The 24,375-nt window shown below is 42.8% G+C and overlaps 1 protein-coding gene across 2 annotated transcripts in view; it reads right to left on the bottom strand.

The window, feature by feature from the left end:
* Positions 1–24,119, bottom strand: part of LOC113407002 (receptor activity-modifying protein 3-like) — a 99,713-nt gene extending 75,594 nt beyond the window's left edge. For both annotated transcript variants that reach the window (XM_026654038.1, XM_026654039.1), the window contains exon 1: positions 23,863–24,119. In XM_026654038.1, the coding sequence (XP_026509823.1) occupies positions 23,863–24,055 (193 nt within the window). In that variant the 5' untranslated portion in view covers positions 24,056–24,119. The remainder of the gene's footprint in view (positions 1–23,862) is intronic.
* Between the last annotated feature and the right edge of the window lie 256 nt (positions 24,120–24,375).

Raw genomic sequence — 24,375 nt, 5'->3', positions numbered from 1 at the left:
ACTGGACAAGGTACGCCACATGTGTAGGACCCATGGATCTTAAAAGGTGTGTTATGGGGGGTATTGATCATCATAGTGTGTTGTGCAGATATGTCAGCTGGTTTTGCATCTGTTGTTCTGGCAGGGTCTGGTGCCACTTTGAGTTGAAGTGGGGGTTGAGGAAAGATTTCTTTCAGGATGTGGTCCTGGGACCCACATGGCTACAACAATACTGCAACCAACAATATTAATTGTATACACTTCTAGGTTTTTTAACCAACCTGGTTTAAAGGGGCAGTGAAGGCAACTATACAAAAAGTTAAAAACAATAACAAATAGAAGAAAGGAGAAGTTAATAGTTGTAAATATAAATCAGAAGCTGTAGAAAATTGATAAGGGAAGCAAAGGGACACAAGGAGAAATCTAAGGCCAGCAGAGTTAAGGACAATAAGAATGAGTTTTTATAGTATATTAAGCAGATAAAGAATCCTATCTATGGTATTGGTCCATTACCAATTGGAAATGGTAGAATTATCAATCATCATCAGCTAAACCTCAATACAAGGATGATGTCTGCCCGGGGGGAAAAGTCACTGATCAGACTTAAGATGGCTGAGGAATCTAATTCATGCTTTACAGGTTTTTCCACATATGTGACTGGTTCACCTATAATAATGCAGAAAAGGCAGAAGTTTTCAATAAATACTTTGTTCTGCATTGGGGAAAATATAGATGATGTAGTCGTACAATATAACACTATTTTCATTCCACTAGTATCTCCAGGAGATATTAAACACCAACTACTAAAATTAGACTTTTTTAAATCAGCAGGTCTGAATAACTTGCACCCAAGAGTTTTAAAGGACCTGGGTGAGGACCCCACTGGACCATTAATGTTGATTTTCAATAAGTCTTGGAACACTGGGAGACTGGAAGAAAGCTAATGTTGAGCCAATAGGTAAAAAGGATAAATGGGATGATCCAGGTAATTATAAGTCTGTTAGTCTGACATTGATCCTGAGAAAGATAATGGTGCAGCTGATACGGGACTTAATTAATAAAGAATTAAAGGGGGGTAATATAATTAATGCCAAACAACATGGGTTTATGGAAAATAGATCCTGTCAAACTAACTTGATATCTTTTTATGTTGGATTACAAGTTTGGCTGATAAAGGTAATAGTGCTGATGTAATATTCTTAGACTTCTGTAAGGTGTTTGAGTTCGTACTGCTCAACATTTTTATTAAAAAATTAGAAGAATATAAAATTTAAAAAAAGGGATTTTTGAAAGCAGCAGATCCTCAGCTGATGTAAATTGTCATGGTCCAATTGGCTTCAACTGAATTATGATGATTTTCACCAGCTGAGGATTTGCCCTGGTGCATCTTGGCTTAACTTGTAAATGAATCATATATGATGGGAAAATACAAACACCCAGATATTGAACAAAATTCACTCTGCAGCCTTCTGTGCCGGGGGCTGTGCCCAGAGAGAATCATCCCAAGAGGAAAGACAGCAGTGTTTATACCTCTGCCCTCAGTGAGAGTTCTGCCAAGGAAAACAAGCTTTATATCATGACTGGACTCCACAGACACCAGACAGGCAGTGGCCATCCAGTGGATGCCTGAATTAATGCATTTCCTGGGAGCCCTGGGAACATCTCCTCCCCAGGCACCGCAGCCCACTTTCTGAGCTGCACTGGATGTCATAAGGCCAGCCCTCCCTCCAGTACAACCTGGGTTTCAGGCACTTTGCACCACTGTGAATGCCCTTTCTGACCTATTTCTCACCATCCCAGGCTGTGGCCTGGGTTACACCAGCAGCTGAACATAGCCAGTGATTTTACAATGCTTTTCCGAGCCTAATTTTCATTTACCAACAACATTAAGATGTTAAGCTGTAAACGGAGATGAGGCACCTGAAAAGACTGAATCGTAATTTAGCAAAATTCTGCTAAATGGATTAGGCCTACAACCATAAACCTGCAAGATGATAGAGAGAAAATTGGAACAGGCTCATGGAAGCGAAAATTGATGACTGACGTTTCTAACATGAGCTCCCATTCAGACAGCCAAGACACAGCTCACTAAAGAGAGTGACCGTTAGGGCTACTCATGAGCACTGTCATTACAAACGGATGTCACTGAGGAGCCAGGGAAAAGTAGCTTGGCCCCCATGTTAAAGAACATCTAACGAGAAGGAATAAGCAGTGGAAGGTATAGGGGGTGGGGGAATCGACAGTAAAACAATCAGGCTTCTTTCTCTCTCACAAATGCTTCCCATTTATTTTAAGGGAGCCGTAGCTTAGTGTTGAGCAGAGTGGCTCAGCTGATCCTAGAGTAAAGCCCTTCTTCTCCTTCCCAAAGGAGTTCAAAAGTTGTACATTGTGATCTAGTTTTTCCAACCATGTCATTACACAGCAATAGATAGACTGGTCTTCAAAGCATCTGCTTGCGTCTCAGCTGTATTAGAAAGTGTGTTCGGAACAGCTAGAGGAAAAAAATCTTTCCCAGGCTACTAACAACTGTGTCCTCATGTACTCACTCACAGTTGAGAATTTCAACAGTTTGCTCACGTCTAGGTGCCTGGTTCTAGTCAGGTCAGTAGTAACCAATATTTCATCACTGATCAGCTGTTTGATAGCCTATGTGGGGTCAGTACTGTTCCTACCACACATGTGTTCGCAATCACATCACAGAAACATTAGCAACTGGCATAGTCTGCACCATCAGCAGAGAACAGACCATGAAGGCTAAGTTACCTAGGGTTACCATATTTCCACAATCAAAAAAGAGGACACGGGGAGCCCCACCCTAGCCCTGCCCCCACCCCGCCCCCATCCACTCCCTCCCACTTCCCACCCCCTGACTGCCCCCCTCAGAACCCTAACCCCCCCTGCTTCTTGTCCCCTGACTGCCCCGACCCTTATCCACTCGCATGGGTGGCAGGGTTGTAGAAATTTTGGTGTTGCCCAGAACCCACCCCCCCACACCTGCCTAAGGCTCTGGGAGGGGGGTTGGGTGGGGGGAGGAGGTCTGGGGTGCAGGTCCTGGGCTGGGGATTAGGGTGCAGGAGGGGTGCAGGGTGCAGGTTCTGGGATAGAGTTTGGGTGCTGGGTGCAGGCTCTGGGCTGGGGCAGGGGGTGGGTGTGCAGGAGGGGGTGAGGGGTGCAGGCTCTGGGATGGAGTTTGGGGGTGGGAGGCGGTGCAAAGGGAGGGGGTGCAGGCTTTGGGAGGGAGTTTGAGGGCAGGAGGGGGGTGTGGGGAGGGGGTTTGGGGATAGGAGGGGATGCAGGGGTGAGGGCTGTGGGTCTGAGGATGAGGGGTTCATGATGCAGGAGGGGGCTCAGGGATGGAGCAGAGGATTAGGGTGTGGGGGATGAGGGCTGGGGCTGAGGGGTTTGGGGCATTGGAGAGGCTCAGGGCTAGGGTGGAAGGGCAGGGTAAGGGCAGCCTGTCTTCCCATTAGTAGATGGGGGACACTAGGACCTGGGGGCAGCAGACAAGGGAGAGGCAGGCGGGGGGGGGGTCCACGGGAGGGATCCACGGGGGGACGGGACGCAAGGAGGGGGGCTGGCAGGTGGAGGCCGGGGACCCATCCAACACTCCCCCGCTCCCTGACTGCCCCCCCCTTACCATTCTGGCTCCACGTGTTTGCAAAATACTCTGCCTGGTGGGTCGGTTTGTGTGTTACACAGGGCTGCAGACAGAGGGAGGGGGGAGCAGGGGAGGGCTCTTGCTGCTGGAGGCCAATGGGAGTGGGTCAGTTGGCCCAGCCGCCCAATCAGCAGCCGCACTCTGCATGGGAGGGAGGGAGGCGAGGGAGAAAAAAACCCCGGACATTTTAACCTTGTTACCAATTCCTCCCGGACGGCTATTTAGAGACGCAAAAGCCGGACATGTCCGGGGAAATACGGACGGATGGTAACCCTAAAGTTACCATCTGTAGATCTCTCCAGGTTAGGAGTGGGGCAGCACTGCCAAGCTTGTCCTGCTGCCGTCTACGTTGTACCTGTTCTGCGCCCATACAGAGAACTTCAGCTTTCACAGCTGTCATTCTCACAGAATTCATTTAATTTTTTACTTTAATTAGATTAATTTGAAAATCCAGTTCTTGCTCACCTTAGAGGATAAAGTGCTTTTTAAAATAACTTTTTGTAACATAGATCAAGCTCAACGTGAGACAGCTCAGTACAACAGCCACGGTGTTCAAAAGTCACTATGAGTAAGGGTGTCCAAATTAAGAACTGTTTAAAGGGCCCTGATTTTCAGAAAAAGCTGAGCACACACCTTTGAAAATCAGACCCAAACTGTCCGAAGTTGGGCACTCAAAAACCGAGGCACCCAAAAATCACTAGTCACTTTGGAAAATCTTGATCAGGGAGATTGTGATTCTAGCTTAGTAGGGAGAGAAAATGGATGATCTCACAAGCATGCAACCTGAAGGGTCTGAAGCAATGAGAAACCTGCCATAGTTCACTAAAAATGAATTAAATTCACCCTTCCTGCAATCAGAACTCTCACCTAAAAGTCCAGGCAACATAGGAAAGCCCACATGCAGGTAGCTTGCTGGAGCTTAAATAGAAACTACCGTCTTCTCAAGTCTTCATAAGAATTCAGAATTTCCTTTACTGGAAAAACCCCAGTGTTTGTACTAAAACCATTTGGTCTGGGCATTCATGTTTGTAGTGTAACAATATCAAAAGTCATTGCCCTCGATGTCTAACTAAGTGCTCTTACTTCTGCCTAAACTTTAAATTGTTTTGCATGAAAAGTGAACCAGTTTTCCTGAAAAATTTGGGAATCTGGCCCAAATTTGAAGGTTCATAATGAAACCCAAAGCCAAGCTAGTTTCACCTGGCTTCAGTTTCTGTTACAAAAACTTTGCACTACAGTAATTCCTAGTAGCAGGACTAAAATTTCACTAATACCTGAGCTTACTTCCCTTGGATGTGTTCTTGCATTATATTCCAATACAATGATTGATGACTGTAGTAGGCACAGGCATACAGTGAGTGTAACACTCAGAAGTAATATTCAGCATGAGTATGGGTGGGGGGAGGGAGATTGGTGTAAAGTGTCCATTTTATACACAACTGGTTGGAATGCCAGGGCTGTATTTCCATCATCTTTCTCTGCTGAAAGGTTGGCCGCACATTGCACTGGTGAGCAGAGCAAGGTCCTAGCATGGGTTTCGGGTGTTAGGCAAACATGTCAGCAGGGGGTTGCACAAGCCGTGTTACGGTATTCTTACAACAGTTACAATCAAATGTTTCTGTTTGAAACGTCACCCTGGTCTGGGTGTCTAGCACCAACTTCCTCACAGGCCTTTGGAGAGTGGACAACTCTGTGGAAGAGTGAGTAGTGTCTTAGCATTAGAGCTGGGAATCAAAAAGCCAAAGATTTGATTGAAAATTGAATTTTCCATCACAGAAGCAACTAAAAATGACACTAATGGTTCAGTTGATTGTTATGATTAGCAGCACCTAAAAGGAGCACCATAGAGGAGTATGGCACTTTACAAAAACATATGAAGTCACAGGGCCTGATGGTAGCTTCAACTTTGGGCCCAATACATCACTAGCCTGCAAATTATTTACAAGAGTGCAAAGTCCCCACCCTGAAGAATTTACACTCTGAGGCTTCAGTCCTGGAAGTTGTTCTGAGGAAGCAGAAACCATTGCATGCATGGTGCAACACTCGATGTCTAGGGGGGTTCACTGTGTGGATATCATTGAAGGATTTGAGACTAAATTAAGATGAAAGCAACAGAGGTAAGGGGGAGAGGGGCAAAGGTACCCAGTGGGTCATTTACCTACCTATATGCCTGACATTTGTGCATACATTTGGTATTTGCACCGAAAAATAGGTAGGTACAAGTGAATGTGTGCCACTGCATCCATCTCAGCTTTGAAAAACTGGGCCTGTACTAAGTTCCTGTCTGCTAAATAAGGTAAGAAAATATATCTGGTGCATGGATGTGGAGGAGGAGAGGTGGTTATGAGGCAGCCTACCCTCAAAGAGAAAATTAATATGAAACGTCCTTATTTTTGACATGTATAAAGGTTACAGTACTGGGAGGAAAAATGACATGATCAGAACAAAAAGGTTGCCTCCCACCTCCAATAATTTTAATAACCCAAATTATAAGTGCCTGTGCATGGTTCAGAAAGTCATCTTTTGTTCTCATTGGTACTAATTGTCCATTATATGTTTGTCCTTTATGAGAGGAGCAGGCTATTGAAAAATAGAAAAGAGAGAGAGAGAGAACAATCATAATGTACTGTGAAAGCAGCAAAGGAAATGAGGCAAATGAAGCTCAGATCTGGGCAATGGAAGGAACACAACACAAAGGAAGGAAGTAGGAAACAAACAACCCATAATAAATATAGCACATGAAAGAAATATTGCAGGCACAATTTTAAATAGTTTTGGACGGGGGGGAAGAGGAATCCTATATCAGAGAGGGAACAGGGACAAAAGGGAAAAGGTTAAATAAATCTGTAAGGGCAGGTATAGTGAGCGTGTGCCCTAGAGGAGGTCCCCTCACCCCTGCTGTACACTGCCCCTACTACAACACTGCATCCAAGCTAGACAGCAGCTTTGGTTCTGGGGGGTTACTCCCAGCACAGGTTCAGAGGCTGCTCAGAGGAGCACTCACAGCTGGGAGGAAATGAGAAGTATGTAAGCTGACTCTCCTTAGGGTCAGCACTTTAAAGAGGGATCAAGTATTTCCCACAGTGAGTGGTTTGTGCTCACTAGAAGTGGGAGTTTGGAGGGGAACTGGGCCATATCCCCAATCTGCTTAGATATTATTATTATTATTAGAAAAATACAATCTTCTTTATAGTTCTTTCATTGGTAGTGTTCAAAATGCTTTACAAAGCAGGTCAGCATCATTTATCTCCGTTTTACAGACAGGGAAACTGAGGCACAGAGGGGGAAGTGAGTTAGCATTAATTGTTTGTAGGCCACATGAAAAGAATGCAGCCAGAGATGGTGTTACCAGTTTACTATTTTGGCTAATCCAAAATCTAGAAAGAAAGAAAGAAAGAAAACCTATGAAGAATTTAGTGGAGATCCATGTTTGAATGAAAAACCATTTTGCTTTGACCCTTGCCCTACTACCTGGCCCTTTTATTTACTTCCCCCAATCAATTTTTGTTCCTGTAGAGGTGGTATGAAAAACAAGTAGTTCCAAATATTAAAATACATCACTTAGTAACAGTGAAAGGCAGTGCTATATTATGTCGGAGTCTGAAATATCATTGTCTGGTTTTTGAATTGGTAAGGGAATTTAGGCAGGTTAACAACCCTGGGCACTGGCATTCTCCTTCCACAGAGCCAGTAAAGCAGAAGATGGAGTAATTCAAACTTCTTATTCATCCATCGGTGCACCTCAACATGGAACACTACTAATGTTACTAGTCGCTCAAGTCTCCCTGTCAGTTCAGAACTTCCCAACCCTTTCTGAGACTGCCAAGAAGCCTGCCAATTATTCTGAAATCTTACTTCAACTGTGTCAGAAACACTGTCCTCCCACTTGTTTGTAACGCACTTAACTCACTGCTGGCAATATATAAATACTTGACAATTTCTGAATAACCAATATGTATTCCCAAAAGTCTCTGAGATAGATTTTCTGCTTCTTTAAACTGTTTTACTTACTGGGTACATCTACCCTGCAATAAAAGACCTTTGGCACAGACACAGCAGGCCAGATGAGCTGACTCAGGGTCACAGGGCTTTGTCTGCAGGGCTAAAAATTACAGTATAGATGCTCAGGCTGGATCCCAGGTTCTGAAACCCCACAAGGGAAGTGGGTTTTATAGCCCAGGTTCCAGTCTGAGCCTGAATGTCAACATTGTAATTTTTAGCCCTGCAGCCCAAGCCCCAGACTCTGAGACTCAGGTTTTTTATTGCAGTGTAGACTTACCCACTGTTAGACCACTGCATGGATGCCAAATTTATATCCAGGAATGCGGATATCCACAGATATAAAGCAGATATCCGAGGAGCTGCAGGGCTCCACCGAGAATGGCAGCGGTGAAAGCAGCCACACATCCGGCCGCTGCTCGCAGGAGCCAGCACCCCACGCGCGCAGGCAGGTCCTCTGGTGTGGCTGTACTGTTCCCAACCCCGCCCACTGGGGTGGGCACCAGGCTCAGCAGCAGCTGTCCCTGGTCACGCTAGTCCAGGAGTGTGCAAGCCGCTGAGCCTGGTGCCAACCTGACTGGGCGGAATTGGGGACAGTACAGTAACGCTAGAGGAGCTGCCTGCGTGGGGTCCTGGCTCCTGCGAGCGGTGACCAGACGTGCGGCTGCTTTCGCTGTTGCCATTCCCGGTAGAGCCCTACAGCTCCTGGGCTACCCGCTTTATATCCGCGGGTATCCGCATCTGCGGATATAAATTTGGTGTCCGTGCAGGGCTCTACCCACTGTTACTGTTCCAAGCAGAGACTTTCAAAGGTGACTAGTAAGTTACAGACACAAAATTTCTATTTTATCATGGGAGCTGTGCATCTAAATCCCCTACTCAGCAACAAAAACTTAACCAGAGATGTTAAATTATGATTCCATCATAAATTTTCTGTCTTATTCAAATTTAGATGAAGTAATTCTTACAGAAAGAAATATAACGTGACAGTCTTCACAACAACTAATCTGTAGCTGGCAGAGAAACTAATTATTTAGTGTCAGTATCATTTGCGTGAAGTAAACTCACTTCACGTTCTTAAATGGTGACACAAACAATTATACAGATTAGTTCTCAAGTAGATTTTTCCCCTCCCGGGAACCATAGCTCAAATCCTTCCCAGAGGAACACAGTTCCAAACAGAAAAAAAAATCCCTTTGTTTCAAAAGTATAACTGAGCTGGTGGAATCAGGAACTGCTTTTGGCTGACTCCCAGCACCACATGCAGGGGGTCTCTGGTGCACTCTCCAAGAGGTCTGCATCAATTCAAGTCTAGCAGTGCAGAATTGCAGAGAATTAAGCTAATCAAAAGATGACCCAGTGTAAACCTGTTAAAAGGCAAGCAGAAGAGCTTTTCAAACACTCCTAAATCGCTAATTATTGAATTCACGTCTGTGTACAGGACCCTGCATGCTACACAAGAATCACACATTAAGGGTGTAAAAGGGTATGGAGAGCCTTACACAAGCTCTTTGCACTGGGATGAACTTTTCCTTAGCAGAAAATATGTGTATGCACTTTAAAAATACAGATAATTATAATTTGAAATAAAATGGGAGGGGGGAATTATTTCCTCCTTTGCTTACCACACAAGACCGGAGACCAATGATCCGTGTTTCCCATACAACATAATGGGCCTGATCCTACGCCCACTGATGTTACCTTGACATTCCCTGCAGCTGTCTATAGAGCGCTGTAATTTGCAAGTGGTTTTGTTGCGAGAGAAACATTAAATCTTAAACTTAGATCTTGGCTCATCATAAGCTGTTCAATTCAACTTTAAGGGCCATACTGGTGTTTCTCTCTATGTTCATGTGTTGCCTTGAACAATAGAGTCCTGGTCCTGATTGGGATCTTTAAGTGCCACTGGACTACAAACACTCAACTCTGATTCTTGAGTGCACATGCACCTTATGGAAAAGTTCTGTAGAATTTAATTAAAATGAGGACATTCCTATAGGCTTTTTGAACCATTCTATGGAAAATTCTATTCCAGCTATAGAATTTTAAAGGACAGTTTAAAAAACTGTAGAAAGAGATTTTTTTTTCTATTCAATTATATGGGTTTTTAGTGTAGCTTCTATAGAACTCTATTGGTTTCATCCCTATTATATTCTGCACAATTTCTCAATAGAGTATGCCTGGATGTTTAATTTTTAGAACATAATATAAGAATGGCATACTGGGTCAGACCAAAGGTCCATCTAGCCTAGTATCTTGACTTCTGACAGTGGCCAATGCCAGGTGCCCCAGAGGGAATGAACAGAACAGGTAATCATCAAGTGATCCATGCCCTGTTGCCCATTCCCAGCTTCTGGCAAACAGAGGCTAGGGACCATCCCTATCCATCCAGTTTTACACCAAAACTGTTCTTTAAGAAATTCATTTCTGTAAGAGACCTTTATTTTTAGAATGGCTCTGCTAATTTATAAAATATAGTTTGACAAAAACATCAAAAAGTTACTGGATAGTTACATTTTCTGGCAATCTTAATAACCTTCCTTTTACCAGTTAAATTTTCGGTTTTGTTTTTGTGACTGGAGCACTAAAAGTGGATTTTAAGTGCTACTCCTTTAACCACTTCAGCGCTGTCTAACATGGAGATGCATTTTGCCCTATGTGCTCCCATATCTACATGGTAAATCTTTTCATGGGCCTTTATAGCGCACCAATCAGTGCAATATCCAGGTGCTAAAATCCTCAGTGAGCTGTTAATAGGCTGACCAGATAGCAAGTGTCAAAAATCAGGACAGGAGGTGGGGGGTAATAGGTGCCTATGTGAGAAAAAGACCCAAAAATCGGGACTGTCCCTGTAAAATCGGGATATCTGGTCATCCTAGCTGTTAACAGCAAGTGCACTGCAGGTTGCCATGTCCTGCTATGGTAGATGCCGGCAGCAAAAGGGTTAAGTGGGCAATATTGTTATACTAGGACAATACCAATAAAGGGGGAAAAGCCAAGGGTTTGAAAAGACACCATAATATTTTGGATATTTTATTTTCCAAGCATCTGAACTTATACATCTTCATCACACCCTTGTGAAGTATTGTTTTTGTTATTCCCATTTTACAAGCAGGGAAACAAAGGCAGAGTATGTTAAGTGATTTATGGAAGATCACAGAGGGAAGTCAGTCTCAGGTTTGGGATATTGCATTCCTAACATCCAGTTCTGTGCCAGGACAACTAGATCACAGCTCCCTCTGTCTCAAAGAAACAGTTTCTGTCCAAATGAAGTGTGTTATAGTCATGAACATCTCTATCTAAAAGGTGTATGTGAGATGTGGCTGTGCAACATATGGTTAAGGTGCATGCAAAAAAAAAAAGAGGTAACAGCTAAAGCGGAGTACAAAAAATGTCAGCTATCTAAATTATTCCTATAGAGGTATTGCCTTCAGTCCACTGATTGCAATGTAAGATGATCATGGGAGTCTAGGATGGTATATGACCCTTAGCCTACCAATCTACAATGTACCACATGATTACCAGGAAGCAAATATTTTTAGCATGTGTGATGCTACGTAGTCTTTAGCCAAAGAAGCATGAAAAGACTAAAGCAAAGGTGATGTGGCATAAAGTTTACTTATAATAAGGAAATATAAAGGTCAGCCCAATACTGGCTTAATTCGACATCTATTCACCTGTGAAGGGCAAGTACAGTATGAGTCCCTCAAGGCAAATAAGGACTTTAGTCACAGGAACTGCATGGGACAGCCAAATGAGCTTATATTTTTTTAAGCCTTGGGAAGGGGAAGTGACCCACGTAAGTTTCACACACGAGGGTCACAGCACACTCCCTCCTGAGGAAGTGTTTATAGCATGGGATACTTAAAGACGTTTAAAACTTCTTTTTCCCCTGAGAAGCAGACATTTTAAAGCAAGATCCTGATATCACAGGAGATCAGGGAAATGTTTTTTCCTTGCAACAAGATTACCACCCTAATTACCTTGCCCACCCCCAGGTTTATGTGTGCTCTTCTTGCAGCCTGTTCATGCTAACCAGTAACAGGTTAAATGTACTAATGTTGATGTAATTTCATCAAAGTCAATTTTCCAGTAAAGTCCATATGTACCATAAGGGAATAATTGTGCCTGAGGTTCTTTAAACTGCCCAAGCTTTTTTTTTTTTTTTTTTTTAAATAAGGAGATATACCTATCTCATAGAGCTGGAAGGGACCCTGAAGAGTCATTGGGTCCAGCCCCCTGCCTTCACTAGCAGGACCAAGCACTGATTTTGCCCCAGATCCCTAAGTGGCCCTCTCAAGGCTTGAACTTGCAACCCTGGGTTTAGTAGGCCAACATTCAAACCACTGAGCTATCCCTGCCTCCCTCCCTGAATTCCAGGTTGTCAGGTCACATATGAGCACATACGATTTTTTATGACAGAACAGTACTTTCACCATGGCAGTCACAAAGTAGCAACAAGATCCCAGACCTTGGCACATATTGTTATTTATATAGCATCATATGGTAGGTATGCATAGCACTCAATACATAAATAAAATAATAGGTCCCTGCCTCGAGGGAAGAGCTCTGTGTAAGCTCAAAAGCTTGTCTCTCTCACCAACAGAAGCTGGTGCAATAAAAGATATTATCTCACCCACCTTGTCTCTCTAACATACTAAAGTGACATGGGGGGGCAGAAGGGGTTGCAACAATTCACGTTTGCACAAAAAAGAACCCAAGTATATGAAATGACTTGAGCCCAAATGACAGAGCCCAGTTCCATTACACTGGTGTCACTCATTAGCTTCAGTGGAATTTACACGTGTCCAGCTGAGGGCAGAACTGGGGCTAATGGAATTGAGTTTTCTCCAGGAAGGGAAAGTTGTGATGGTTCTTTTTAGAGGAGGCAAATGTTTGAAGATCTGTATTTTCTTTGATCTTCCTGTTTTACAAAATACCACTAGTCCATTTAAAAAATTTCAGTGGTGAAGACAACACTTCAGGACAAAGAAACATTAGGTGGAGGGTTAATCCTGTCACTTTTTTTCTCTACCCACCTCCTTATCTTCATGCATAAGAACTACACTGCAGATTTATTACAGATATGACTGAAAACAATAAAACCAAGGCCATTCACAGTTAAGTGTTCCATAAACATCTTCTAGAACTTAAGTTATACCTACAGGAACAAGATGACTTAGTCTGTGTTTCACCTTTAAACTGTGGCTTTCTTTGCTTTTGTCAATTTACCTTTCTGCTGTATTTTATCTCAATATGTTATTAAGAAAAAATCAGAAGGAAGGTAACATGTACAACACCTCCCAGCCCAAGCGCAAAAAGACGTTCTATTTGGAGATGATCTGCAGCCACACTGGAAACTGTGGGAAACAAGGGCTGTATTAGGGGTATGCCAATGAATACGCATGGGAAATGAAAAAATAAAACACTATATGGGAAAACAAGAAACTCAGTTCTTCCCCTGGATCCCTGGAAGTAATCCAAACTCAGTGAAAGTGCACAAAAGTCCCTAATGCCTTATATTCAAGCACCTAAAAAGCAGGCTGGAAAACAGAAGTGAGTCTGTTCTCAAGGACAGGCTTTGAGATGGATTCTCCTTTGAGAATGATCCCTTGATCCAAAGCAGTATCATCAAGCACCATAATAACTACACAGCAATTTCATTTTATACACTATCCAAACCATCTTCAAACAGGTTTTTTTCCTCAAACTCTCATAGGACACTAGTGTAGATTAAATAGTTAAAATGCCTACAAAATCTCCGATTTTAAAAGAAGCTTTGTGTCTGGTTGTACAGGAACAATATACGTTTGTATAGATGTCAGAAATCAAAAGCAAAAGTATGTTTTGTTTTTCAAAAAAGCATCAGAACTAATTGTGTACCTATGTTATTCCCGCCTAGGCTTAGAACTTCTATTTTACAGCTGGGGCCCAGATAATAGGGTTGGAACTGATTGCTTATTTTAAGGTAGCCAAACTCCCTGCATTGTTGCAGGAGACTTTTCATAATTCTTTATCGACAGCACTAATAGCATGCGCTTTACTCTAGCCTTGACTGCTTGAGAAAGGATTAATCCATAAACTCTCTAGTCACTTGATTGAATGCAAAGAAGTTTCAGCTTGGCAAATACGATTTAAAACGGAAGTGTTGACACAGTCTGAGCCAGGTGTTTATTATCTCTCTTCACAATGCAAGATATGTTTGGTACAAATGCTATAATTAAGGCTGCAAATCAGTATCTGTAATCTCCGCGCTTTCACTTGCCCCAAAGCGTTCTTCTTGGACTGACATTTTCTATGCTTGATCTCAGACAAAAGGCGATTTTTTTGGTGAAAGTTTGAAGGAAGCCCTTTTAGCCATTGCGGAGTTCTATGAAGCTGGAGAAGAAAAAGCAGGGGCATGTCTCCCCCCCCTGCCCCCAAAATGAATCAACCATTTTTCCTATACAGAACTAAAAATGGCTGAACTTTGAAAGCATATAGCGGCTCAGATTTTAAGGCCAGAAAGGACCATTATGATCGTTTAGTCTGACCGCCTGCATAACACAGGCCATAGAACCTCACCCAGTAATTCCTGCATCCAGCCCATTACAGCTGTCTGAGCTAGAGTCGATCTTTTACTAAAACATCCGGTCTTGACTTAAAAACTGCAAGTGGTGGAATAACCACCCCATCCCCGGCGAAGTGTTCATTCTGGAGCATGCCCCCGAGTTTTAAAGATATTTAGCTGTTGCTCTGGTCTGCATTGCAATGCCTAATTGACTTGGAACCGAAGTCTTCTTTTTTCAAAGGCATCTTAAGCACTTAGGAGCATAAATCAATGACACTTAGACACCTCAGTGCTTAAATCACTTTTGAAAGTGAGACTTAGGGCCCAATTTTAAAGGTATTTAGTTAGATACCTAACTCTCATTTATTTCAATAGGACTTAGGCACCTAAATAGCTTTAAAACTCTGGGCACTAGTTTCCTAAGTCAGTTATGCACTGAAAGACTGAGTGGAGCCAAACCTACAAATCTGGGCCTCTGTCTACAAACAAGTTTTTAAAACAAATTGGTTTGGTGATAAAGTACAAAGCGGTTGGGTGGAAAAACAAACCCACATCTAAGCTTGCTCAGTAGGCAACAGCTAAGATCTTAAGCAAAAGACCCAAACTCTTTTACAACATCCCAGTCCTGCGTCAGAGCCAGAAGGGCACCACACAACAGGAGTTGGGCACCTGATGCCCTTAGACCACTTTGGAAATCCCAGCCTTAAAAAGGTAACGTTATTGATTAAGCACAGGAATGTTCTTCCACTCTTAAAATCAATCAAATGCAAACATCAAAAAACTACATTCATATGACATTCACATCACTGAACTAAGATAAAGAAAGCCAGGAAATTCAAATGTTTTAAGGGGCCTGATTCTCCTCTCACATCACTTACATGTTGGTGTAACTGCATTGGCTTTGATAGAACTATTTCTGATTTACACTGATGTAGGTGAAGGAGAATCAGACCCGAGGTTCCTCCAGCAATATTCACTCGCCCCATTGCTCATTAGTGAGTATTCTGTTTTCACACTGTGGGAACATGTACCACTAGTGAGATGCATGCCAGTCAGGTGGGATGCAGGTTGGTTTATCAGAATAAAAATCCCTTCTAGGTCTGCTGATCAAAATGAAGTTGGGATGCCAGGTGGGTTTGAATATTCAGTGTGGTACATTAGGTCTTAAGTTTAACAATAATAATTCCTAACTCTTATATCACACTTTCCATCAGTAGATCTCAAAGCTCTTCACAGTCTTTAATGTCTTTATCCTCGCACCACCCTGTGAGGTAGAGAAGTACTACTGTTCCCATTTTACAGACACCGAGAGACTAAGACCCAGATCCTGAAAAATATTTAGACTCCTAACTCCCATTGCAATCAGTTGAAGTTAGGAGCCTAAATACCTTTGTGGATCTGGGCCTAAGTGATTTGTCAAAGGTCACACAAAGTCTATGGCATAAATGGGAGTTTGAGAATTCCTGTTTTATGGTATATATTTAACAACACTATATTAGGCTGCTCATTTAACAGTAAAACAAGAATAGGTGAGGTTACGCATGTGCCATGTGACAGTTAATGTTGCTGTAGGAATTTTAACTTCTATTTCCCAGTTTGTTTTTTATAACTGTGTAAGCCTAATGCTGCATTAATATTAAGGATGCAGTTATATGAATGTGCACATTTATGCTATTAAATGCAGTAATCTATTAACACAATATAGGGAACATCTGGCCACATCTCTCCTGTGACATGAAGAGCTCTGTTAGCAGCAAAATTGGGGTGGTTCTACTGTTCAGGGAGTGGGGCAGGGGCCCACGCTGGGGTTGCTCTCCCTGTGTGCTAACCAGACACCCTGCTCCTCAGAAGCTCCCTGTGCACTGCCAAGCAGCAGAGATTTGGTGATACGGCTGAGACACTACCTAGATCAAACGGCCATTTCCCTGCCCCAGCGCAGGGCAGGTTGTAGATGCTGCAAATACTACTTCAGCCTTCAGAATGTAGGACTGGCCGTGGAGCAGCAAATTCCTGTTGCTGCACTGCCCGCTCAGGGGAATTTCTTCCTCTCAGCCTTCGAAAAACTCCCTAGTGCACAACTCTGCCACTCAGACAGACAGCAGCAGACAGAATTGGGGCTGTGTATGTGCAGGCATGTCAACAACTTCGCTGTTCTTGCTCTCTTGTGCCCAATCCTATAAAGACTTAGCCAAAGATTTTAAAGTCTGAAGGATCAGGGACGTTGTCCATGCTCCTTTTGGTGCTTTGCTTGCCCTTAGACCATGCCAGGAGAATTTCTGGAGGGCTTGTCTGCATAGGTGCTGGAATTAGGGGTGCTGCTACAGCCCCTGGCTTGAAGTAGTAATAACAATCCATGGTTTCCTCCTTCAGCACCCCCGTTATAAAAATTGTTCCAGCATCACTGCTTGTCAGCTGATCCAACAGTTCTCAATATGCTCAGACCAGCAACTTGGCTATTAATCCCCTTTCCCCAGTCACTGCTTCTCCAGAACTGAAAACAGGTGGGCAACACACTGAGAACACAATACCCTTTACTTTAAGATAAAGTAGAGAAGATACAGAAAATAAAAGGATAGATCCTTAAACATGTAGCCCTCAACAGACAAGAGGATGCAAAAAAAAAAATGTCACAGAGCATTTGGCAAACATAGCTCTGAATTCCCATCAGAAATGAAGGCCATTACTAAGTGACACCAATGAGATAAGGTCATGCTGTTCTCAAGACAGAGGCGGTCTTCCTCTCTAGCCATTGAACCATTTGTAATAGCTCACACACTTTTGACATTCGCTTCAGTGAAGAACAATCTTCTCCCCAGTACTTTCTGGATTCGTTTCAGGGAAGACATTAAGTCAAGATATTATCTTAGAGCAGTCCTGTAAAGTTTTAGGAAACCTTTTGTTGGCTCACATTAACATTTCCTATTGACTCAGAGAAATGTAGGGCTGGAAGGGACCTTGAGAGGTCTTCTAGTCCAGCCCCCTGTGCTGAGGCAGGACCAAGTATACTTAAGACCATCCCTGAGAGGTGTTTGTCCAACCTGCTCTTAACAACCTCCAGTGATGGGAATTCCACAGCTTTCCTTAGAAGCCTATTCCAGAGCTTAACTACCCTGTTAGTTAAAAAGTTTTTCCTAATATCTAACCTAAATCTCCCTTGCTGCACGTTAAGCCAATTACTTCTTGTCCTACCTTCAATGGACATAGAGAACAACTGATCACCATTCTCTTTGTAACAGCATGCAGGGCCGGCGCTTCCACTAGGCGACCCTAGGCGGTCGCCTAGGGCGGCAGGATTTGGGGGGCGGCATTTTGCCGCCCTCAGCGTAAATTCGGCGGCGGGGTATCCTTCTGCTCCGGGTCTTCAGCGGAAGTTCGGCGGCGGGTCCTTCACTCGCTCCGGGACCCGCCGCCGAAGTGCCCCGAAGACGCGGAGCGGAAGGACCCCCGCTGCCAAATGCTCAGAGGAGGAGCGCTGCCGCCTAGGGCAGCAAAAACCCTGGCGCCGCTCCTGACAGCACATAACATATTTGAAAACTGTTATCAGGTTTCCCTTAGGGTATATTTACACTGCAATTAAAAGCCTGCAGTTGGTCCATGCCAGCTGACATGGGCTCACAGGGCTCAGGCTGAGGGGCAGCTTAATTGCAGTGTAGATTTGCAGACTTGGGCTGGAGTCAGGCTCTAGGACACTGTGAGATGAGAGGATCACAGATCTCAGGCTCCAGCCCAAGCCTGCAAATCTACACTGCAATGAAACAGTCGCAGACCCGAGCCAACTGGCATAGGCCAGCCATGGGTATCTAACTGCAGTGTAGACATACCTTCAGTCTTCTTTTCTCAAGATTAAACATGCCCAGGTTTTTCAACCTTTCCTCGTAGATCAGGTTTTCTGAACCTTTTATCATTTTTGCTGCTCTCCTCTGGACTCTCTCCAATTTGTCCACATACTTCCTAAATTGTGGTGCTCGAACTGGACACAGTACTCCAGCTGAGGCTTCACCAGTGCTGAGTAGAGAGGGACAATTACCTCCCGTGTCTTACATACAACATTCCTGTTAATACACCTCAGAATGATATAAGCCTTTTTCACAATTGCATGACATTGTTGACTCATACTCAGTGTGGGGTTCACTATAACCTCAGAACCTTTCCAACAGTACTACCAACTAGCCAGTTATCCCCTATTTGTAGTTGTGCATTTGATTTTTCCTTCCAAAGTGTGGTACTTTGCACTTGTCTTTATTGAATTTCATCTTGTTGATTTCAGATCAATTCTCCAACTTGTCAAGGTCATTTTGAATTCTAATCCAGTCCTCCAAAGTGCCTGCAACTCCTCCCAGCTTGGTGTCGTCTGTAAATTTTATAAGCATACTCTCCATTCCATTATCCAAGTCATTAATGAAAATATTGAAGATCATCCGACCCCTACAGGACCCCGCTAGATTCATCCCCCAATTTGACAGTGATCCATTGATAACTACACTTTGAATATGGCTTTGCAACCACCTTTTATTAATTTCATCTAGACCACATTTTCCTAGTTTATTTATGAGAATGTGATGAGTATGTCAAAAGCCATACTAAAATCAAGATCTCTACCTCATTCCCACCTCTTTTCTGGGGCTAGTCACATAGCTTTCTTAGGGCTGGCCTACATATAAATTTGTGCCAAAATAACAACCTTTTTATTTCAGTGCAAGTCTGTATGGACACTCTTATTTCAAAATTAAATTGTATTTTGGAATAAGTGTCCTATTTCAATTTTGTTTTTTATTGAAATAGGACTCTTATTTTTAAATCAGAAAGTGTCCACACACAGACTTCCACCAAAGGTGTGAATTAAGATTGGTGTCATTATTACAGTAGAAATGTGTATGTGGACAACCACTATGGGGGAAGGTAGTTTGCTACGAGAGAGAGATGTGAGAAGTAAACAAAGCCACAGGTTGATGACAAATGGTATTTGGCAAGTGAAGTTTTTCATTGATCCCTTTGCGCAATTTCTTTTTTTTTTTTTTTTTTTTCCTTTTTTTTTTTTGGTGGAAGTAGGTGGAATTTCATTTGCTTGCAATTAGGGCAACCAGTGAATAAGCTCTGTAATCAGCACTGAGGTGGTGGAAAAACAGCGTCTCAAACAAATAACAATTTGACAGCGCAATAAAGAAATATGGCTTAAAAAGCAGAACCACCACACCTAGTGCACTTTTTACTGAGGACATGCTGTCCTACACCAGGAACTCGTCCACAATAATATCCTTATAAAATTGTGTGTATGTGTTTGTATATATACACACAACATACTTTTTTTTTAAATCACACACTACGAGACAATTTCATTCCCATGTAAAAAAAAAACGAGTCAGAGCCAAGTGCTACTCTCACTTAAACTGGTGTAAATCAGGAGTAACTCCACTGAATTCAGTGGAATTGCATCAGTGGAATGGGATCAGAATCAGTCTGCCAATTTGTGTGTGTCCGTCTATCTCCTATCTTTAATCTGGAATGGACCTCTAATCTTGTAGGTGTCATTCTTCTTGACTTCTGGGACCAGCGTGGTTTTGCTTGAATATTTGATGCTCTCTGCTGCCACCCACAGCACATGCATGTACATTTCAGAAGATCTCTCTCTTATGAACACAGTACATTTTTTCCAGTCACCTTAACTGTACCGAGTATGAGTCTGTACACTGGGGTCTGGGCAGACCTTAGAAATCTTCAGGTTATGGGGGGAGGGGAAGAGGGGGCGAAGGAAGATGGAAACTGTGAAGTATGGTGGAGTTGTGCCAGGATCTAACAGCAACTTGGAAGCACAGGCTGCATCAGAATTTGTCTGCTTTGCTTCAAAAGTGATAGCAATAGAGTTTGTTGATTATATTTCCTGTTGATTGCTGTTTGAAAACATGCAGGATCCCTAACAAACAAGAGCAGCTCTTTGGCAGAGTAGTGTATTGCTAAGCTGGTCTGGTCTGTTTCAAAATGAGATGTTCTCATTTTAAGAGTACACACAGACTCGTACTTATGTCTGACTGACTGACACCTTGATCTATTGTATTCAATGTCGTTCCCACGCTGATTTTCACTCCCTTCATCCCAACCCTTTCAGCCACAAAACAGTGGACTAGATTCATCACTAAGATGATAGGGAAGTTTTTTTCAAATTTAATCAATTTTTTTGTAAATCATTCATGCGTTTCTCTTTCTCACTAGAATCCAATCTTACATGGAGTTGAACTTGAGGGCATTCTGTATTTACAAAAGGCACGCAAGTACCTTCCAGGATCGGGTCCTTCTTATACAGCTCTAGTGATAATTAGCAGTGTGGAGGTGTAGTCCAGAGCATAAGATACAAGAGTGGGAGCCTGGAGCCATATTCAGTTTCCAGATCTGACATTGATTTGCTGGGCAACTCTGGCAAAATACTTCGCTTCTCTGTGCTACAGTTCCCCAGCTGTAAAATACAGTGGTAATGATACTTTACAACTTTGTAGAATGTTTTGAGATCTGGGCATTAAAAGTGCTAAAGATCATGATAGTTATCACATTTCTACTTTAACATGTTTTGCTGAGACAGATACTTGTACAATTAAAAAAATATGAAGTTTCAATATAAACGATAACTTCTTACACTTACATAGCATCTTTCATCCTTACGTATAGACACAGAACTACTAATAAGCAACCATCTTTACAGGATGGAGGGGGGAATGTTTGAAAAAGGATGCCAGAACAATTATTCTTGTAAAATATGCTACTGGACTCTTAAATGGCTGTGCACTCAAATCCCTGCTCCACCACTGACTCCCTGTGTGACATTGGGCAAGTCACTTAGCTTCTCTGTTCCCCATCTGTAAAAAAATGGGGATAATAGCATTTCCCTACCTCACAGGGATGTTGTGATGAAAATACATTTTTGTGGCACTGTGAGGCACTCATATACTATGGTAATGGGTGCCATGTAAATTACCTAAGATAAATAGATGTGCAGAACAGGCTCTCAAAATATATACTTTGAGTAATTCAACGGGAGCATTGACTGATCAACCATAACAACATCTGACCGAAAGAGAAAAGGCACAAGGGTCAGTGTTTAAACTGGATCATACGGAAATAAAAACAAGGAGGAACAACGATGGTTCAAAGTGTTCAATTAAAGTCAATATCCCTGGGGAATCACTGATGCTAGGAATCATGTTTGTATTATTTGCCATCAGAAGAATCAGCGCAAACTGTAGTTGGCTTACACTTACTACACTTATTGAGTATTATTTATAATAGTCAGATTCCACATTGTGAATTTTTTAGTAATCATAAAAAGTTGGTTTTAAATCAGGGAATTAGTTTGATTCCATTTACATCTTTGTTGTTCATGCAAAATCTATCCCTTCGCTTTTCATCAAAAACAATCCATTGTCAGTTGTAGACCACCATGAAAATCAGTTCTTCAGTAAAATTCAGTTAGGTGAGCAACTGGCCTAGACAAGAAACTCTAGTCTGGGACTGACCTGTTAGTGTCTCTGGTGAGAACTGTGTGTAATTGTTGGAGGTACAGGAAGAGTAGTCCTCAGTCCGTTCATTCTCTGGGAATAAATCCTTAGTAAACATGTTTCACTTGTGAGAGTCATGGCAAAATCTAACACTGGAAGTTTCTCCTACTCAAAATTTACTGATTATTTCCCTATGTTCAGCAGTAAAGAAATCAACCATTAGGTGTCAGGAAAGTTTGTATTCTGAAATGCATTTTAAATGGAAATGTACAAAACATTTGACTGCATAAGGTAGGTTTCAAACAATGTTGAGAGAAAAATCCACCAAAATGGACATTTTACTTTTTTTTAAAGCAAAAAATGTTACTAGAGGCCCATCGTTTCTGAAAATTGTCAGAACCAGATGTTCCTCTTATTTATAGGCCTTTTCATGTAAAGATCTCTAACTTCTGGTCTCAAGTTTTTCTCTCCTATAAAGTACATGGAATACCCTTCTAAATACTCTGGGCCTGATTCTCCTCTCACTTACATCTGTGTAAATCAAGAGTAACTCCACTGTCATCATCTGAGTTAGACTGGTGTAAATAAGATCAGAATAAGATTCTGTCGGTAACTTGGGATTTGACTATAAGGTTTCAAATCCTGAATTCCTAAAGACAGCTACAAGGGGAGGAAATGAAATATCAATGATTAACAACATAGTGTAAACTGAAGTTAAAGAATGTGAAAAATCTGAAAGGTATCTGCACAGTTACAAGTAACTGTTTGAGCAAATCCTAAATAGAATCATCCAGCCTCCGGACCAGGAAAATTCCCTGCTTCCCAAAGGGGGGGGAGGGAGCCCACACTAAAGCTGGTGTGAAAGGGATGAATATAATTCAGAAGTTAGTCAATTCATTCTTCCTGGAAAGTGAGCGTCTATAGTAATGTATGTCTTGACTCATCTCCTGGCAAAATTGGCTTACGGGATGTTGGGCTGGTGGTCAAAACCTAAGTTACCAATCTTACAGCTCTCATTCAAGGAAAATGACCACTGTGCCTGAGTGAGGACTTCGGGAATTGGCCAAATCTATACGCAGCCAGCTACCATGTCAAAGATGATTATTTTGAACTATTTTACAGAAAAATGTGCTACCTTAGTTAATATCACTGCAAGAAGAAAGGGGGGGGGGAAAAGCCATACAGTTCCTGTGTACACGATCAAGCTAACCCCAATTCAGTTATCAACGCTTTTCAGGATTTGGCATCTTATTTTTACATTTATTCACTCTTGTTCTCTGGGTCTTACAGCAGCCATCTGCTGCATGGCTGAGAAGGAGGTGGTTCTGTGCCTGTCACAGCATCATCAACACCCTGGGTGAAATGTACACATCTCTCACACTGTAACTAATTGATAAGGCGTGTGTGGGGAAACAAGGAGAGGGCTGGAGACAGCTTCTCCTTTCTCACCAGGACACTATCAGAGGTCTGTTCCCAGTGCTTGATATCATAGGAAGAGATTCCTTCTGCTCTTAGAAAAATCCTCTTCCCAAACAGATGATCTATTCTTTTATAACCCAAGTTGCCTTTCCCTAGTCTTTATTTTTAATATACAGCTCCAGTAAATTAGGTGAAAATCAGACTTCAGCTAATATAGTCTCACAAAAATGCCTTTGACACTAAAAAGCCACTAACCTTACAAAATACAACCCAGCACATCTTCCTCGAGGACAGCCACAAACTCATTAATGCCTTAGAGAAGGGCTTCTTTTCAGATTCCCTTACTCAGACTGTTACCGAATAATTTAAGTGAGGTGGGAATTATGGAGGGGGAGGTTGTGTATGATTGTTTTCTCTCTGGCATGTAATAACCCCTTATGAAATCACCTTTCTGGAAGGGCTCTGCTTCTCCAGCAGAATCAGGACTTGTAGAAAGGGTTTACATTTCCACATTTACATTCAGCTAAAGATACCTGGCAAAAATCTATTCCTTTTATCTTGTAAGGGAAACCCACAAACCAGTACCTTAAAACACTTTTGTTGCTGGGGTAATATAATAAATGCTTTAAGTTATTTAAGACAAAACACCTTCCTAGAACAGCAAAGACTCATACATGCTAGTAAGTGAGGAGTGCTAATAACTTCTCCAGGTGCTTTTTACTGACCATTTGCCCGAGATGTTCTGAGCATCATCTTGCAAGCCAGCTACTTACCCCACAGCACGAAAAGGAAAAGTTGCACTAGCCAGAAAGCATGCGTCTCCATCCCGCAGTAGGAGCAACCAGGACTCAGAGCCTCTGGGGGAAAGCGCCCGCATGGGGAGGAAAGAGGGCGGCAGGTCTGCAGCCACCAGCAAACACACCTCGGATCAACCACACGCTCTCCCCTCAGGAAACCCCTCTTCATTCCTTTGCATCAAAGCAGAAGCAGCGGCAACTGGGGGTGGGCGGGCGTGCAAGCTTTCCCCCAGCTCCACTCCTCCTCCCCGTCCCTACCCTGAGATGCGATCATCAGCCTCTCAGCGGCACCAATCAACTCCAACTTCCATTGCCCATTTTTGCCCTCCCCCGCCTTGTTTCTTCCTCCCCCTTTCTCCGGCTCGCCTTTGGACTGGGAGGAAGGAGGAGGATGTTGTTGTGGCTATTCTGGGATCCTCCAGGGCAGCCGATGGGAAGTTTCCTGCAGCTGGAAGTTGCTGAGGAGGAGGAGGAGAAAGGGGGAGGCCC

This window comes from Terrapene carolina, unplaced genomic scaffold, assembly GCF_002925995.2.
Source record: "Terrapene carolina triunguis isolate 2854851 unplaced genomic scaffold, T_m_triunguis-2.0 Scaffold179, whole genome shotgun sequence".
Taxonomy (NCBI): Eukaryota; Metazoa; Chordata; order Testudines; family Emydidae; genus Terrapene; species Terrapene triunguis.
This window is presented reverse-complemented; position numbering and strand designations above follow the sequence as displayed.